This window comes from Rattus norvegicus, chromosome 12 (genome assembly GCF_021556685.1).
Source record: "Rattus norvegicus strain SHRSP/BbbUtx chromosome 12, alternate assembly SHRSP_T2T, whole genome shotgun sequence".
Taxonomy (NCBI): domain Eukaryota; kingdom Metazoa; phylum Chordata; class Mammalia; order Rodentia; family Muridae; genus Rattus; species Rattus norvegicus.
In genome coordinates this window covers 49,734,117-49,753,832 of record NC_141545.1, presented here as the reverse complement: position 1 = coordinate 49,753,832, position 19,716 = coordinate 49,734,117, and the positions used below count along the sequence as shown (strand labels likewise).

General features: G+C 48.3%; 1 protein-coding gene across 3 annotated transcripts in view; it reads right to left on the bottom strand.

Annotated features, from left to right (window-relative positions):
- Coro1c (coronin 1C) overlaps window positions 1-8,717 on the bottom strand; it is a 71,930-nt gene extending 63,213 nt beyond the window's left edge. Inside the window, exon 1 of one of the 3 annotated variants that reach the window (XM_087579210.1) lies at window positions 8,380-8,717. In XM_087579210.1, the coding sequence (XP_087435336.1) occupies window positions 8,380-8,389 (10 nt within the window). In that variant the 5' untranslated portion in view covers window positions 8,390-8,717. 3 annotated transcript variants of the gene reach the window in all.
- Between the last annotated feature and the right edge of the window lie 10,999 nt (window positions 8,718-19,716).

Here is a 19,716-nt window from a genome sequence, read left to right as displayed (position 1 = left end):
TTTTACTGCATGTTATATTGAAATAGACACTGCAATAAAGACAAAGTAAAAATTTAAAAATACAAATAAATTTTAACACAAATCTCTCTGCTTAACGGTGACGACAGCTCAAGTTCACTCACAAGTGAGTGCCCAGACGCCACTGGGGCAGCGTGCATTCTTATGAATAAATCAGCCTCGATTCTTTAAGTCCCTAAGAATGAAAGGAATCAGAATCTTCAACTGGGAAAGAATGCTGACGGTTCTGAAAAGGAATTTTAGTGTGTCTTGTGTGAAGTAAGCAAATAATGATTAACCCTTCGTCCTCAGAAGAGCTGCTTCTAAATCCTGTCAGTGCCAAAAGGGAAAACAGCTCGCCAATCCCCTCAACACTCTACCATGCTTCTCCCAGAATGACTACAGCTCTGTCCTCCTGGGATGGGGCCCTCAGCAGTCAGCACCTGGGGACTCACAGTGGCTCATCCACCAAGCCACCATGTGACTGCACTCACGTGCAGGCCGTCTTGGCAGCCCAGTGGGAATCTGTGGTTGTCAGTTGTTCCAGCAACAGCAGCAAGTGCTGTTCCCACCCAAACTCAGCCAGACAAGCGCCCTTTTCCCCAGCAAGACAAGATAAACTCATCTTTAACAGGCCTTTAAAATATGAAATGTGATCACAGCTTATCTTGCTGAAAAAATAAAAATGACTAACACTTTCTGTCTTCAACCTCCAGCACCATTAACTAATTAATGAAAATCAGCCAGATGTGACCAGACACATGCCTGCCACCCCAGCACTCCAGAAGGTGAAGGGCCATCCTGGACTACAGAACAAGTTCCTGGCCAACCTAGACAACACAGTAAGACCCTGCCACAAACACAACTAGGAAGTGACGTCTACAGCAAAGCTCCTCCAAGACTGGTCACACTGCCACACGCACCCAGCAAGCACCCTGAGTCCTGAGAACACAGCTGACCACCAGTGTTTTAATCCAGGCACAGCGAGAATATGAGAGAGAAGGGCCTGAGGCGGGGATCTGCAGTGACTGCCCTATAGCTGCTCTGTTTGTAGGTCTGGCAGAAGCCCAGGATGGAAGTTAGAAGAAAGGAGACATTGAACTGGGTCAGACACTAAAACTGGCAGGGTCACATTCTAAAAAGGAAGCTGATTTTAACTTAAGGGCCTGTACTGTACTTCACGCCCATCTTACCTTCACACTACAAATGAAACGGGGGTGTGGGGGCACAGCTGAGTTCCAGCTCTTGGGTGAGTGTGCTGCGAAGGCTCCCCTGAGCACAGCCCTGGCATCTGAAAAGCCAGAGGCAGAGCAGCCTGTCTTCTCCAGAGCAAAGCCACTAGGAAGCTTGAGGCTGGCAGCTGGACTCACAGCGATCTACAGAGGCACCTCCCAGGCAGCCAGAACGAGGACTTTCAACCCCTAAGAGGATGTACTTCTTAAAAGCTGGCTTTATACTGCAAGGTATGTCATTCACAGTTTTTAACTCTTAATGTTTATTGGTTTTTTTTTTTTCTTTTTTCTTTTCTTTCTCAACTTGGCCCCCTTTTCTGAGATAGGGTCTCTCCACATAGCCCTGGCTATCCTAGAACTCACTATATAGACCAGGCTGGCCTCAAATTCAGAGATCTACCTGGCTCTGCCTCCCGAGTGCTGGGATTAAAGACATGTGCCACTATGCCCAGCCCTTTTTATCATTTTAACATCTTTGTGTACACATGCCCAGGGCCAGAGGCGGCTGAATCTCTACAGTGGTCAGCCATATCAGAGCTCCATGAGTGCCCCAGAGCAAGCCTTCCTGGCTCTGAGGAGACCAGCCGGATACCTGGAACAGACAGATGGACAGCCAAACAGATCAGATGAACACAAGCATAAGGTAGAGACAATGCACACATGTTTGAATAGGCATCTCCATATAGATAGGTGTGAAACCCAGGCCTCAGTATGAACAGGCATCTTCAGATAGAGAAATGTGAAACCCAGGCCTCAGTGTGAACAGGCATCTCCAGATAGAACAATGTGAAACTGTGGCCTCGGTGTGAACAGGCATCTCCAGATAGAACAATGTGAAACTGTGGCCTCGGTGTGAACAGGCATCTCCAGATAGAACAATGTGAAACTGTGGCCTCGGTGTGAACAGGCATCTCCAGATAGAACAATGTGAAACCCAGGCCTCGGTGTGAACAGGCATCTCCAGATAGAACAATGTGAAACTGTGGCCTCGGTGTGAACAGGCATCTCCAGATAGAACAATGTGAAACTGTGGCCTCGGTGTGAACAGGCATCTCCAGATAGAACAATGTGAAACCGTGGCCTCGGTGTGAACAGGCATCTCCAGATAGAACAATGTGAAACTGTGGCCTCGGTGTGAACAGGCATCTCCAGATAGAACAATGTGAAACTGTGGCCTCGGTGTGAACAGGCATCTCCAGATAGAACAATGTGAAACTGTGGCCTCGGTGTGAACAGGCATCTCCAGATAGAACAATGTGAAACTGTGGCCTCGGTGTGAACAGGCATCTCCAGATAGAACAATGTGAAACTGTGGCCTCGGTGTGAACAGGCATCTCCAGATAGAACAATGTGAAACTGTGGCCTCGGTGTGAACAGGCATCTCCAGATAGAACAATGTGAAACTGTGGCCTCGGTGTGAACAGGCATCTCCAGATAGATAGGTATGAAACTGCAGCCTCAGTTTCATCACCTGCCCCTTAAAGTTAAAGATGCTTCCCTCTGCAGAGCCTGAACTTGAATTCAGTGTCTAAAATGCTCAGGCCAGAGGCTGGAGACACGACTCACATGTGCTCTTACTGCTCTAAGAGTCCCTAGGTAACTGCAGCTCCAGAGTGGAATGAATGGATGCCTTGGGCTTCCGTGGGCACCTTTACCACCCTGCCGCTGCAGTGAATGAAAGATACAACCCTTCTGCAGAAAGACGGTAAGGGGATGTTTTCACTTAGACCAGAAATGATCATAGCTAAAGAACACCTACTGCAGTCAGGTCCTGCGAGAGACACAGAGGGTGAAAAGACACCTTTAACCCCAGCACTCAGAAGGCAGAGGCAGGGGAATCTCTGTGAGTCCCAGGCCAACTTAATCTACATACTGAGTTCCAGGACAGCCAGGGCTACAGCGTGAGACCCCATCTCAAAACAAACAAGAACAAGTATGTCACCTTGGGACTCAGCTCTACCCACTCCTCTGAGCGCCAGTCCGGCAGGTAGTACCGCTGACCTGTGCCACCAAGGCCAGCCTGTAGGCGCCCAGTGGCTCGATCATATCAAACCGTTGGCCCTGGTGAAAGAGACTGTCAGAGGGAGGAAGCCCAGACAAGTAAGCCTGGCCTCGGGGAAAGGTCTCACTTCAGTTTTACAACTGAGCACGCTTGGAGTAAGAAGCTGACTGGGATGCCAGAGAGGCAGAGGGGAATTACCCTCCCTTCACGCTCTCTCTATAAAGGTAATAAAGATGTCAGCAATCAGGAGCCATAGTGTCTTCAGGATCACCTCCGCTAGTACTCACACAGGAAACACCCAGTGGGCACTGGTGACTAAGCTATGAACAAGAAGGCAGAACCTCAGTCTACCCTCTGTGGGGCTCACCCTGGCCTTCTGTTTCCACGGGAAAGACAGCTTTTCTGCTGCCTGCTCAGATTCAGACCTAGGTCCCTGTGGCAGACAGCAGTGATAAATTGTGATATTCCAGGGCAGGAGCAATGTCAACCAGTGTGAAAGAGTTGTCAGGGAGTCAAACCTCCCATAGGACAGGAAGGATCCAGAGAGCGGGAGAGGTGAGGCATGAGCAGGCACCTCAGGAGACCTGAGAGCCGACAGACAGCTCAGGGAGCGGCCCAGAGAAGACACAGGAGCAACAGTGCAAGACGAGGCAGGTTGCCATGAGAAACTATTTCCATCCACGGTCACGTTAACAAGTCTGGGGCTGGCAGTACACACAGCTCAGTGGCTGAAGATGTTCACAGCACAAACTGCCCGTGAGAGCTGGAGCTGCAGAACCCACACAGAGCTGGGAGTTGTCTTCTGACCTCCACAGGAACTCTGCGGCATATGTGCCTGCGTATGTCTGCTGTTAATATACACACGCGCATGCATACATGTACACACACCATTCACATGCGCACACATAATTCATACATACGCGAGAGGAAACAAAAATAAATCTGAATGTATTTTAAAGGAGGGGCAGCTACAAGATTTTAAAAAGCAACCTTTTTCTGTTCAGTAGCCCTCTCAGGGATTAACTCAATTCTTTCCCCAACCCTCTTACATTTGGCTTTGAACTTATATAACTAAACTGCCAGAGCATTTGGGAGTTGAGGCAGGGGGATTGGTGTTGAGGCCAGCCTGGGCTAAAGAGATTCTGCTGCAAAACATAAGGAAAAAAAGAAAGAAAGGAAGAAAGAAAGAAAGAAAGAAAGAAAGAAAGAAAACAACAAACCAGACAGACATATAAAAATGTGACTTAAGGACTAAGTGAATAATTTCTAGTTTGCGGGAAACGGCTACTTACAAAAATTTAGTTTTGTACTTCAATGGGCACAATCAGGAAACTAACTCATGAATGGCAAACTGTATAACTGAAAGGATGCTTACAAAAATAACTCTTAAAAAGTAAACCATCTTTACTTTAAAAACAGGTGAAGCATCTAAATGGAGGGGTCTCTACAGAAGACAGGCGAGCACCCACAGATCTCCTGAAACAACACTTTCCATCACCAGTACACAACAGAAGCCAGACCCACAGGGCACTCCTCCCCACTCACAGGCTGGCTAGAACCAAAAAGCAGGGAATACAGTGTTCACCGTGAAGATACACAAAAACTGCAGCCTTCACTCATTGTGGGGTAAAAACACCCAGCGCTGCAGCTGCTCTGGAAATCACCATGGCAGTTCCTCCAAAGAGTTTAATACAGGCTTATCAGATAACCAGCCATTGCACTCTCGGGTGAACACGCGAGAGGAAAGAAAATACATTTTCATACACACAATGACGAATGCTCACAGCCGACTTACGTGTAGTAACTAGCCCAAAAGGCAAACACCCAAATACCCATCAAGCACGAATGAACAAACAAAACATGGTGTGTTCACACGATGAAATATTGTTCAAGCATAGATTATTCCACACACACTACAGAATACATAAATCTTAAAGTATGTTGATAAGGTGAGGAGCGAAGACCACCTACTGAACTGCACACGTCCGTGGTCTGCCCTAGGATGTCAGAGCCACAGAGGCGGTCAGTGGACCAGCACTGAGAAGGGAGAGCACCGGTGGGAGGCTGTGGTGCACAGAGGGCTTCTCGACCTGGGTGGGGAAATGCTCTACACTGGGCTCAGTGGTTAATGGCTGCGCTGCTCTGTGATACCCTCATGAACTGTGCACCTCATGTGAGTTACAGTGCATGACATGTGAGTCAATAAAGCCGCTGCTATGAAACAAAAAAGACCTCACTGTGCGCTGTCAGAGGACTAAGCAGGTGCTAAAATAGTAGCGAATCTGGTTCGTGAACTTCAGAACCTCAACTAGGGCAACGAAAGCCCAAGAGATTCCATTACTCAACATCTAGGTCCTAGGCCGTGCTGAAATATTCATGAAGAATTCCATGTTTTCATACAGAAGGCCATCTCTAGTTTAAAAGACGCCGGCAAGTGCACGGAGGGGTTTTGGTAACTTGTGAAGCAGCGAAGCCATCCGATGGAACACAAACTATCCCAGGAGCCTTTCCCACATGGGTCAGCATGAGTCACTATGCCACCCCCAGGAGAGGTCAGGCACTTCAATCACTGTTCCTAAAGCTTCAGTTTGTGACATTGCAAAATACTAAATGAAGATGTGCACTCTCACAAACAACTGAGCCTTCCACGTCCCCACTTACTTAGCTAAGGGACTAATAACATCTCAAATGCCCGATCACAGAAGCATTAGAGCAACTCCCCTCACAGCTGGAGTGGATCCCAGAAATAATGTTTAAAAAATGGCATTTAACAATCCTGAATCTAATCCTAATTCATGCACAGACACAAACACTGATCAGCATGGTCTAGTCAGACAGCGAACCGTGAAACAACAAGTAACCGTGCGAACTTTAATGCTCTGCAGCAACGTTTCTCCAGGATGGTTAGGTTAAATACATTCGTGACACTCAGAGACTGGGAAGATGAGGCTAAGGTTAAGAGCACTTGCTGGGGGCTGGAGAGATGGCTCAGTGGTTAAGAGCACTGACTGCTCTTCCAGAGGTCCTGAGTTCAATTCCCAGCATCCACATGGTGGCTCACAACCATCTGTAATGGGATCTGATGCCCTCTTCTGGTGTGTCTGAAGCAGTGACAGTGTACTCATATACATTAAATAAATAAATAAATCTTTAAAAAAAAAAACAAAAACAAAAAAACAAAGACACTTGCTGCCCTTCCAGAAAACCCAGGTTCAGTCCTCCAACCCTGTGGGTGGCTCACACTGCTGTTCCAGCTCCAGGAAATCCCATGTCTCTGGCCAGCAAGGGTACACTTGTATGCACATAACCACCACACACACACACACACACACACACACACACACACACACACACAGAAAGCATGTTCCATTTTTTTTTTTTTCCGGAGCTGGGGACCGAGCCCAGGGCCTTGCACTAGGCAAGTGCTCTACCACTGAGCTAAATCCCCAACTCCAAAAATGTGTAACCCAGGCTGGCCTCGAAATTGTGATCCTCCTGCCTCTGCCTCCTTCAGCAAATCCTACCGGTGTGCGCCACCACAACCGGCCCAATTTCTTAAGGAAGTATGTCTCTGACCTTCACATTGAGTCTGTGTGACTGTCAACCACCAAACAACAGGGCACTTCTAGGGCTATGATACAAGGCAATTCCGCTTTACCACGACTTTTTTTTTTTTTTTCTATTCATATATATGTCTTAGTTCTGGTCACTATTGCTGTGATAAGACCATGACCAACACAGCTTAGGGAGGAAAGGGTTTATTCAGCTCACGCTTCCACATCACTGTTGATCATCCAAGGAAGTCAGGACAGGAACTAAAACAGGCGGGAACCTGGAGGCAGGAGCTGATGCAGAGGCCACAGAGGGGTGCTGCTTACTGGCTTGCTCCCCAATGGCTTGCTCAGCCTGTTTTCTTATAGAACCCAGTACTACCAGCACAGTGGGCTGGGCCCTCCCCCATGAATCACTAATTAAGAAAATGCCCCACAGGCCTTCCTACAATCCCATCTTATGGGGACATTTTCTCTATTGAGGCTTCCTTCTCTCTGATGACTCCAGCTTGTGTCAAGCCGACAGAAAACTAGCCAGTACAATATGTAACCTCCTAGATCCGATGTTTAACGCCAGGCCGTCTATCCAAACATTACTGAGTGTGAAACACGCTGCCAAGTCTCCCCAGGTCAGTGTTCTCTAACATATGCAGAATCAAGTGCTGTCTTCAGCTGCTCTGAGACAGGAATACGAACTACAATTTGCCTTCACAACTGAGCCGGCGGCAGGAAGCAACTGCTTGTACTTAATCATGTTCTTGCCTCTGCTAGCAGGCCCTAGTGTCAGGGTTCTGCCAGACAAGGACAATGAGACGCATTATTATATAGGGTGACTAAGAGCCTCTCGAGTACTGTTTTAGAATATAATCCCAGTGAGGAAAGCCGCGGGGCAGGGGTACAATATTTTGTGCCAACCATTTCCAAAACTAAACATATGTGGCCCTGTGTATAAGCACGCTCTGCGGTCAATTCTTTTCAAATGCTTACAGGAAGCAACCCTGGGAGAGACGAACAACTTGCAATTTGCTTCTCCCTCTGAATCCCACGACCGAAATGTGTAGAGCAAGCCGTTCTGACACCACAAAACAAGGGCAGCCTACATGAAGGCCAAATATAGGATGTGATTCTAAACCACGACGGAGCGAAAGCCTGCATTTCCTTTTCCAGCATGCAAAAGAAAAAAAAAAAAAAAAAGCCCTTTGAACACTCCCAAAAAAGGACGTCGGGGCCGGCACCTCCCTCCGGGAGGAAGCCCCTTTCTTCTCAGCAAGCCCTGCAGCCGGCCACTTCCCCCAGCGCATTCACATCACTGGAGATAGGGCTGCCGTGCGAACGCCCGCCAGGGGACCGGCGGCAGAGCTGGGCTAGGCGTCCCCACCCTCTACCTCTGATGTCATCCTAGCCATCTCGGCGCGGCTGAGCCCCACCTGCCCCGCGGGTCACTAGGTTCCGCACCCGGACTCCCTACAGTGTTCCTCCTTCAGGCCACGCCGCTGCAGTCCGCCCCCGCCCCAGGTCTTCAGGGTCCAGGAGGCCATGCACCAGGAGCCAGGCGGAGCCCCGCCCGGACGCGCCCCGCACACCCGGCCCCGCGCACCCAGTCCCATGTGAGCGCTCGGCCGCGGCCTCTAGCAGCCCGCAGACACCGCCTCACGGCTGCCCGGCCCACGGCTGCCCGCAGACGACCATTCCCCGGCCGCAGCGCCCGGGCGCGCGCGTGCGCCCCGCGCACTCGGCGCCGCCGGCTCCTGTCAGCCCCGAGCTTCACACGCGGGACCCGGAGGCCCGCCCGCCCCAGCTCGCTCCCGAGCCGCCCCGCCTGAGCGCGCGCCGCTCACCAGAGCCCGGGTGCCTGAGGCGCCGCCGAAGTCCCAGCTGCAAAGCCCCGCGAAGCCTTCCAACCGCTGCCGCCTCCCGCCTGGCACTGAGCGCCGCGCGGGGGAGGGGCGCGGCCGCTGCTGCCCAGGCCGCTTCGCGCGGGCCCCGCCCCCCGCGCCGCGCCACGCCCAATCAGAGCCGCCGAACCGCGCTTCGCCACGCCCACTTCCGGAAGGTCCGGGTTAGGTGCCGGGTGCTCCTTAGAGCGCCCCCTCTGGTGGCGTGGGGAGACGCAAGGAGGCTCGAAGCACACGCCCGCTTTCCGGGGCACTTGAATGGCCCGGTGGCCACGCCCACGGGCTCCTTCGAGCCCCACCCAGTTCTTTAGAACCGGAGCGGGCGTTCTTAAACTCCACCCATGGCCCTGAGGAGCGCAACTAACTGCCCACCGAGTCCCCCCAAACCTAGCTCCCCTCCAGGTCAGTGCGGCAAATCCCCGCTCTGATTTCCTGAAGCCCCGGGGAACCTATTATCATCCTATTTGCAGTATTCCAATCCCTGCCCACGGTCCTGAACATACTTAAGCCGTAAGCCCCGCCCAAGTTCTTAGAAGCCCCGCCTCCATCAGGGTTGGCTCAAGCCTCTCACCCACGCTCTCCCTCTCCCATGCTATCAAGGGCTGGGTGGCAACCCTTGGGCTGGACCGCACCTACCAGAGAAAGCTAAAGACTCCTTTCCTCAGGTGAGGCTTTAAAGACTCCCTGGCTAAAGTCCCTCCATATGAGTACGCGGATTCCAGTCCCAGCCCTATTACTCTCAAATGAAGTGAGCCAGGGACCAGTTCGTTGACCTTCAGTTTCCTAATCTTGAGTATAAATTTATCACATTACTAGTCAAAGCCCCTTCAGAAATATCAAGCTTTGAAATACCAAGATCTACGGAAACTGGGTTCACGGAACTGGGCTAACTGAGAGGTTGGGACATTTATTTCCCAACGCAAGACATCTGTACAGTTTGTAGGGGAATAAGTTCTCACTTTGTTTTAGCCTCAAAAATGTCCAGGAATCAGTGGTTGGCGTTCAGTGTTAGAGCCCCTGAATTCCTGTTGAATGAATAGGTTAAACTGCCACCTCAAAACAGAAGGCACATGCCTTTGGTCCCAGCACTGAGGAGGCTGAGGCAGGTGGATCTCTGTCTGTAGTTCCAGGCCAGACTGGTCTACATACCCAGTTCCAGGACATCCAGGGATATGTAGAGAGACTCTGTCCCAAAAATAAAGTAAAATAAAAATCAAGCAGTGTGTGTGTGCCTGTGTCTGTGTAAATTATGTGCTGTGTAAATCAAGGTCTACCAGAACCAAACAGCGTGCTCAGCAAGTTTTCACCCTCTTCAATGCTCTATTTTTAAAGATTGGTGTGTTTATTTTACATGTATGCATCTGTGTATGTAATTACACCACCTGCATGCAGTGCCCTCGTAGGTCAGAAGAGACTGAGCTAGCCCCGACCTGGAGTTCCAGCGGGTTGTGAGAGGACCCCTTTGGTGCCAGGAACCAAGAGTCCTCCGAAAAAGCAGGAAGTGCTCTTGATGGCAGAGCACCTCTCCAGCCCGGGCTCCGGGCTCCGTTCCTTTATCTGTGACTATGATAGCAGCCCCTCCTTGGCAGTGCTCAGTCTCTGGCTGTGACACACATACTGCTGACACACCTATTGCTGTCTCTGCTGTGACTCAACCGTAAGGAGAGTGGGCTGTGTTTTGCCTCTAAGCTAACGGGAGGGGCTCAGTACTTCATATCTGGGAAGCTTTGCTACTACGCTGAAAGCATATGGTGATGTGGAAAAATCAGTTGCTTTTGTTATGATCCTTAATACTTAATTACGCAAGGGCATAGACTGTGAGGGCTGAGTGTGTCAGGGAGAATGGGTGCAGACTGCTTGAGAGAGAACTAAGAGACACAGAGAATGGACCACGCCTTTGGAAACAGAAGCTACCCAGCTGAATACGGCAGGCACTGGATGCCTGATGGTTACAGAGATGTCATAAATTCTTTCAGCAACTCCGTGGCCATAAAAAGACTTCCCAAAATCCGGCTATAAAAGTGAAGACATGGAGAATTAGAGACGTTAACTTGCCTAAAGTTACCCAGCATGGACGAGGTGGAATCCTCATTGGTCTAACGACATAGCCAGCTCTCTTAGCTGGTTAGTGATTACCCGGACTGCCTCAGGGGCAGCGGAGGAAAGAGAAAAATCATGGACTTTGGATTTTTGACAGACTCATTTAATTCAGACTGAACTTAAGGTCATCGTGTTACAGATACTAGACAAATCAGTTCCTGATATCTTTCTGGTGTGTGTGTGTGTGTGTGTGTGTGTGTGTGTGTGTGTGTGTGTGTGTGTGTCATACATGGCAATTATGCATAAAGGGGTGTGTGCATGCGGAAGTCAAATGAGGGCATCAGGTACCTTGCTCTGTCAATGTCCATCTTATTCTCTTGAGACAGAGTTCTCACTGAACCTGGAGCTGGGCTGGTACCCTTCAAGAATCTCCAGCAGTCCTCTCTACACCTCCAACAGAGCTGGGGATGGAGGGGGAACTTCAGCTGTCTCCAGCATCTAACTGTAGGTACTAGGGATCTGAATTCAGGTCTTATCTGCTGGTCCCATTTCCCCTCCTTTTCTACTCTCTACAGAGTTTGTGACCCCAAGGTTCTAAAGTAGAGCCTCTACCAGTAAGCTCATCCCAACCATTCCAAGTACCCCTAAACATGCATGTGGAACCCAGGTGTATGCGCACATGGGGAGGCCAGAAGACAACATTGTGACAAGTCTTTATCACACCCTACCTTATTTTTTAAGATAAGGTCTTTCAGAAAGAAAAAAGCCTATGAATTTACTAATTATTGACTCTCGTTTTGTAACAGTTTCCTCCAAGATTGAAACATTTCATTCTTCAGGGAAGCTCCTTCCCCCCCCCCCCCCCCCCCGGAGCTGGGGCAGGGAAGCTCCTTAAACAGGAAGATAAACAACTCAGGATACTTCAAGGAAGTCCCTGAAACTCACCAGATTCATTCGCTCCTCCCTACAAAAAAAGCAGAGAGTTTCTCTGAGTCAAGCCCAGCTGCAAAGAAGACTGAGACCAACCCAACTGCCTGGAAGAGGTTTAGACCAACCCAGGCACCTGCAAAGGACACTCTAACCTGTCGAGATACCTGCAGGCTGTGTAGTGTGCTCTCGGTTCCCAGCTTTGTGGGCTGTCACCCATGCTGGGGTGCGTTTTGGTGATATAGCTGTCTTTGAGTCATTTCTGTTCCTGTAAGTAACCCTTCACCCATACTCCTGTATAACTCCAATAAAAAACCGGGAAAGGGACTAACATTTGAAATGTAAACAAAGAAATATATCCAATTAAAAAAAAATCATTGTTCACAAAGTTGGACTTCGGTGGTAACTATATTTTGGTCTTTCTTGGGCTTCCTATCTAGGGTGCGTAGACATATGTGTTGTGTCTCCCTGGGAAAAGTTTTGTCATACAACAGCTCAACCGGCTGGCCATCCAGCTCCAGGGGTTTACCTGTCTTCACACCCTAGCCCTGGAATTAGAGGTGCATGCTACAGACCTCGATTTCTGCATGGGTGTTGGGGATCCAGACTCAGCTCCTCACGCTTAAGCACTTTACCTGCTGTGTGAGCTATCGATCTATCTGTCCCCCAGTCTTTGAAGGATGACATTAGAAGTAAGGTAACCAAATTCCCACAAATGGCACCACCACAGTGAGGGTCTCAAGGATTGGACTTCCCACTGCTGCCTGTTTCTGATCCTGGTTTTATCCCTCCTTTCCTTCCCCACTGCACTGTGGTATGGAAATGTGAAGCCAGAAGCAGCGCCTTACTCCATACCTGCCCACATGTAGCCAACTAGCTTCTCCTCCAGGACCAGCAAGAAAACTGGATAACCCTTTGCTATGGGAAAACTTGACCACTCCACAGCTGCTCAGCTGATAGCAAGTAATTTTTCTGTAGCAAATAAGGATATGAGTCTTAAGTTGCCAGGGCAACTGGAAGCTAAAGAATTAGCCCCAGGGTAGCATTGAATGAATGAATGAATGAATGAATGAATGAATGAATGAATGACAAGAGGCTTGAGTAATGCCAGAAGTCATGTTTTCTAACATTTTTTTTTTTGGTTCTTTTTTTCGGAGCTGGGGACCGAACCCAGGGCCTTGCGCTTCCTAGGTAAGCGCTCTACCACTGAGCTAAATCCCCAGCCCCAGAAGTCATGTTTTCTAACTGACCCATTGAAAAGCTTGGAGGGCTGGAGACATGGCTCAGTGGTTAAGAACACTGACTGCTCTTCCAGAGGTCCTGAGTTCAAATCCCAGCAACCACATGGTGGCTCACAACCATCTGTAATGAGATCTGATTCCCTCTTCTGGTGTCTGAAGACAGCCACAGTGTACTTATGTATAATTAATAAATAAATCTTTAAAACAAAAAGAATATTAAAATTCACTCTACGTTGACCCAATCTCGATTCTCTCAGCTTTGGGTATTTGTTCTGTAGAACAGGAAAAGCACAGTGTGGAGTAACTGAACTCCACACTGGGTGTTTTCCCTTCCTCTTCTCCTCAGTGCTGGAGACTGAGCTTCGTATTACCTATGTATCCTATGACCACTGAGCTGCCCCTGGGGCCTACACCATTTTCTTTCCTTCCCTGTTTTGGAACATTATAGAGTAACTTGTAGATGTTAAAACTAAGACAAACAGGGCTGGAGAGATGGCTCAGGGGTTAGGAGCACCAACTGCTCTTCCAGAGGTCCTGAGTTCAAATCCCAGCAACCACATGGTGGCTCACAACCATCTGTAATGAAATCCGATGCCCTCTTCTGCTGTGTCAGAAGACAGCTACAGTGTACTCATATACAAAATAAATAAATAAATCTTTACAAAAAAAAAAAACTAAGACAAACAAATCAACCAGAGCCTTCAGCCATTTTCTGGCAAAACTGTAAAGCAGCATCCAGAGCCTGTCACTGACATTGAAATAGTCAAGATAGAAGAGGGTGGACTACAGGATGTGACATTGAACTACGCCTCCATCCTGCAGTCCACCCCCTTCACTGCTGGCCAGCACTCACTGGGTCTGTCTCTCTAAAGTTGGGCTTCCTAAAGCTGTCATAGAAATGACATTGTACAATCCACACCCCATGGATATTGGTCCTTTACATCGAGGGCAGAGCTCAGGCAGGAGGCATGCACGGCCTTTGCACAAATGGACAGTGTGTTCCTTCTTAGTGCTGAGTAGTGTTCTGGGGCATGTATGGGCGTCACCACGTAAATATTAAAGCCATTTACATTTTAGGCCTGGAGAGGCAGCTCACTGGTAAGAGCATCAGCTGCTCTTGCAGAGGACCAGGGTTTCGTTCCCAGCATGCATATGGTGGCTCAAAACCAGCTGTAACTCTAGTTCCAGGGGATCTGATGCGCTTCATTGGTGTAAAACACAAATCGTACGCGTATGTGCACGCAGGCAAAACACTCACACCCATTAAGTATATACATATTGACATATGTGTACATAAATTATACATACATACATACACACACACACACACACACACACACACACACAGCACTAGAGAGATATCTCGACTGTTAAGAGCACTGGCTGATCTTCTAGAGGACCCAGGTCTGATTCTCATACACAAGGTGGCTCACATCCGTCTGTGACTCCAGTCACCTAAACACTTTGTTCTTGCAACTCATGAAGTCAGAGATAAAACAGACCAGTGATAACCCCGTATTAAAAAAAAAAAAAAAGCCAGTGCATGCCTTTAATTTCAGCACTTAGGAGACAGAAGACAGAGGCAGGTGGATCTCTGTGAGTTCAAAACCAGCCAGGGCTATGTAGACAGACACTACCTTAAAAAACAAACAAACAAACAAACAAAAACAATTTTAAAGAAGTGGAGAATTTGGGGTTGGGGATTTAGCTCAGTGGTAGAGCGCTTGCCTAGCAGGCGCAAGGCCCTGGGTTTGGTCCCCAGCTCTGAAAAAAAGAAAAGGAAAAAAAAAGAAGTGGAGAATTTGAGGCTGGAGTGATGGCTCAACGGTTAAGAGCACTGACTTGACTGCTCTTCCAGGGGGTCCTGAGTTTAAATCCCAGCAACCACATGGTGGCTCACAACCATCTGTAATGGGATCTGGCGCCCTCTTCCGGTGTGTCTGAAGACAGCAACTGTGTGCTTATATGAATATGCAGAAATGGCCCACCTATAGTATTTAATAATGACAATAATAATGATTTAATACTAATTATGATGACTTAATATTTAATTAAGTGGAGAATGACCAAGGAAAAGGTCCAAGGCTCACGACTTCTGGCCTCCACAGATTCAAGCCAAGCCTATTGACACACACTTAACACCAACAACATGAGAGGCAGAGGTTGGAGGATCACTGAAAGTTTAAGACCAGGGTGGTCTGCACACAAGTTCTGGACTACTAGGACTACATCCCGTCAAGATCCTGTCCGAAAAATATATAAGCCATGTGTGGTGGTAAACACAGAGGAGCAGGAGTTCAAGGTCAGCCTTTGATAAATAAGGATTTTGAGGCCAATCTGAGCTACATGAAACCCTGTCTCAAGAAAACACATATGTCCATGTACCACTTGTGTGCCTTGTATTTGTAGGAGCGAGAGGGAATCAGATCTCCTGGAATTGGAGTTACTGACAGTTGTGGGGTGCCATGTGGATGCTGGGCATTGAACCTGGGTCCTCTGGAAGATCAGCCGGTGCCCTTAACCCCTGAGCCATCTCTCCAGCCCTCATTTTTATTTTTATTTTACTTTTTAAATTATGTATATGTGTGTGCATGTCTGTGTGTGAGTATGTGTGCACATCCATGCACGTGCCCTCTGAGCCACCTGATGTAGGCCCTGGGAAGTGAACTCACGTCCTCTAGAAGAACAGTCCCTGCTCTAAACTACCGGGCTTTCTCTGAAGTCTTGTTTTGTTTGATTTTTGGAACAAGACCAGCCTTGAGGCCTGGTCTGGCCTCAAACTCACTCCATAGCCAAGACTGGCCTTCTCGAACTCAGGTGAATGAATTCACTCAAAGAGACCAGTAGCAATTCCTCCACAGACAATGCCCCCATGACCTAATTACCTGGTTCAAGACCTCCCCTCTCCCACCTTTTAAAGTTATACTGAGTCCCAGCACAACTGTGCTGGAGTCTAAAATCCCAGCACATGAACATTAGCATGTGAGTTCACAGATGTGGAACCCATGAACCGTTGAGGATCAGCCATGTATGTGTGAAGGGCATGTATCAAACTCCTGCTCCCTTGCTGTGTAATGAGAGAAGCTAGGAAAGTACATTTCCGTGCTCGTCACTAGAGATGTCAACAGAGAAAAAGGGTGTGGCTAGCTGCAGGAGACATTCGAGCGGCAAAGATGACGCCAGGACACAACTTCTACCCAATCCTTTATGAAGTCAACGTCTTTGGTCTTCAAGTGTTCACACCTCTGGCTAGGCCTTTGCAGCTCAATAGAAACATGGAACGTGGTCCCAGACGACTCTCCTTGAGGAAAAGTAATCCAGGTTACCAGAAGCTGCGGGCACTTTCTTAGGCAGGACGGGACTCTCTAAAGGAATGTATGTTATTTAATGATGTACAAAGACCTTCCAGATGTGCCAGTCCCCTTGGAGACTCGGGCACACTAAAGATGTAGCTCAGGCCCCTGAGGACCAGACAGCCAGTGGAGCGGAGTCAGGTTCAAGCGATAAGTTCTGAGAATCGGAAGCTCTGAGGGTGCAGAAGACTGGTCCTAGCTCAAACAAGCAGAGGGAAGCTGGTTGTGGTGGCCCGGGGCCCTTAATCCCAATATATGGGAGGTAAATCCCAGAGTGTCCTCTGGGCTACATAATAAAGTCAACCTGGTCTATGTCAGGGCCTGTCTCACAAAGGAACAGAAAACAGGCAGATGGTGAAGAAATTCAACCTTCCTCATCCTTTGTGTTCAGGCTCTATGGTGTGTATCCATGGGGAAAATCATTCACTCTACTCTGTCCCCCCATTTGTATGTTTATTCATATGTATGTATGTATGTATGTATGTATGTGTGTGTATGATGTATGCATGGTGTATGTATGTATTATGATGTGTGTATGCATGTATGGTGTATGTATGTATGATGTATGTGTATGATGTATGTATGTATGATATATGTATGTATTATGATGTATGTATTATGGTGTGTGTATATATGATGTATGTATGTATTATGATGTATGTGTGTATTATGGTGAATGTATGTATGTATGATGTGTGTATGTATGTATGATGTGTGTATGTATATATGTTGTGTGTATGTATGTATTATGATGTATGTGTGTATGTATGATATATGTATGTATGTATGTTTCTCATGAGGGCTCGCTGTGTGTAGTCCTGGCTATCCTGGAACTCACTCTGTAGATCAGGCTGGCCTCGAACTCAGAGGTCCACCTGCCTCTGCTGCTAAGTGCTGGGATTAAAGGTGTGCATGGCTATTTAAATGTGGGTGGCATACACACTCATCACCCAGCACTCGGGAGCAGATGGAAGCAGGCAGATCCTAAGTTCCAGGGCAGTCTGAACCCGTTGCCTCTGGAAACCTCCCTCCCAGACTCCCAGACACACCCAGAAACCATATTTAATCAGCTACCAGGACATCTACTGTGTAGTCAAGTAGACACACCAGACCAACCGGGATGACGGGGGTGAGCTACTCCGTTCCCACTTCCTGTTCTGTAGTTACTCGTTTTCCCGCAAGTGTCTTCAGTGTTGGCCGTCAGTCAGACAGGAAAAGAATCCCATAAATTCATGGTCCCTAAGCCCGGTGCCTCCCTTTGGTAGTCCTCGGCAGAGCGCCCGATGGAAGGTTTCCAGATAATGCAGTACCGCCAATTTTCCAAAACCTGAATGTGAATCTTGTCACCCAGAGTGCTCGGTCACCACCAGAGTCTCCTTACATCAGTAATAAAACATGGATCTGCACTGTGAGTGCAAAGGTGCCCTCTGTGCATCCAAAGCATGGCCAGGCCTGCACCGCTCAAATCCGAGACCTCCACCACGTCGTAGGGAGAATTAATGCTAATCAATACAGCAAGGGCTTGCACCAGTGGCTCTCAACTGCGGGCGCCTCGTTCCCGCCTTCACCCCTTCCCCTGAGAGACATACCTTACCGTGATAACTGGAGGCATTGTGGGTTGCAGCAGGCAGAAGGGTCTGAATTTTGGTGGGCAGACCCAAGGATTCTGTTACACAGTCTAGAATGTGAAGGACCACACCCACAAAGAAGTGTTAGGTCTCAAAGATGAAAGGACCCCGGCAATTCAGATGCAGGAAAACTTAGTGATTCTTACTGGGTGAGGGACTTGAAAGAATATAGCTGCGATATCTTGTACAATCAGGGACCACATGGTAGGGATGGCAAGATGGCTCAGCAGACAGAGGTGCTTGCACACAGGCCTGAAGAGCTCAGTTCGATCCTGGCTTTCCAAGGTGGCAAGAGAGAACCTAATTCCACCAAAGCTCTGTGGTGTGGATGTGTGCAGGATGAGCCTGCATTCACATACACAGGAGCTTAAATAATTAATTTTTAAAAAGGAAGCATTGCCAGACATTGGAGGCATGTGCCTTTAAAGCTCTTGGGAGGCAGAGGCAGGCACGTCTCTGGGAGTTCGAGGCCAGCCTGGTCTACAAAGCAAGTCCCGATAGCAAGGGCTACGTGGAGAAACCCTGTCTTGAAAAACAAAACAAACAAAGAAAGGAATCCTAGCACCTAGCACTTGGGGGTTAGAGGGCATGGGCTATGCTCACCACTGCAGCACTGCAGCCTGCTGACCCAAGCCATGACCTCATCCGCCTGTCTGATCAACGCAGCTACTTTGAAGCTCTGTAGAGATCACCCAGCTGGTTCCATACTGGAGACCCCCCTGCCAAGCTCAAGGCTGAAGCCTCTTTGAGAACATGTCATTTGCTGGGGAGAGCCTTCAGGGGTAGAGCAGTACCCAGTGTACCCTGCCATCTGCCCTGCCCCATTTGGTGGCTGTCAAAGTGTGACATGGAAGTTGAGGTTTCTAAGAGCTTGTTCTGTGAATGACAGAAGCAGGGACTTTGGGTGAGACAGAACATCAAGGATAGTCTTCCCCTTCGCCCATGTTGCAGGCCCTGCGGCCAGCATTCCACATACCTTGTCTGAGTTCAGTCCTCTCACCCCCACCCCTCAGTGCTGTCATGAGGATATAATACTTCAAGGATAAAAGCCAATGGTCTGACTGAGAGCGCAGACATGAGAGTAAATCCACTCATCCACCAGTAGTGATCCATCCTACCTTCTGATGCCTCAACTGACCTCATCTGTAAAATGGGACGCTTACTGCACATGCTGTGCAGGACTCTCTGGAAGACTACAGGCTTCCATAGAGACTAGGTGCAGGAGAGATGCTCACAACCACCTGAAATCCTAGATTCAGGGTGATCTGAAGACTCTGGCCTCCATAGACAGCACTTGCATTCATGAGTTCGCACATATATGCACACATGCACACAAGAATACATGAATACACAGGTAAAGTGAAAGTAGAACCTTATAAAATCATGAGGATGGATAGATGGATGGTTTAGCAGTTAAAAGGGTGATTCCCTCTCCCAGAAGGGATGAAATCAGTTACCAGTACCCATGTCCCCCAACTGTGACTCCAGTTCCAGGGGCCTCTGGCAGCTTTAAGGACCTGCAGGTGGATCTCTATGTGTTTGAGGGCAGCCTGATCTACACAGCAAGTTCAGGCCATCCCTGGCTACCTATTGAGACCATAGATAGATAGATAGATAGATAGATAGATAGATAGATACATACATACATACATACATACATACATAGCTAGATACATACATACATACATAGCTAGATATATACATACATACATACATGGACACATAGATACATAGATGGATACATAGATGATAGATACATATTACATAAATAGATACATAGATACATACATATATAGATACATAGACACATGGATACATAAATGGATACATAGATACATAGATGATAGATA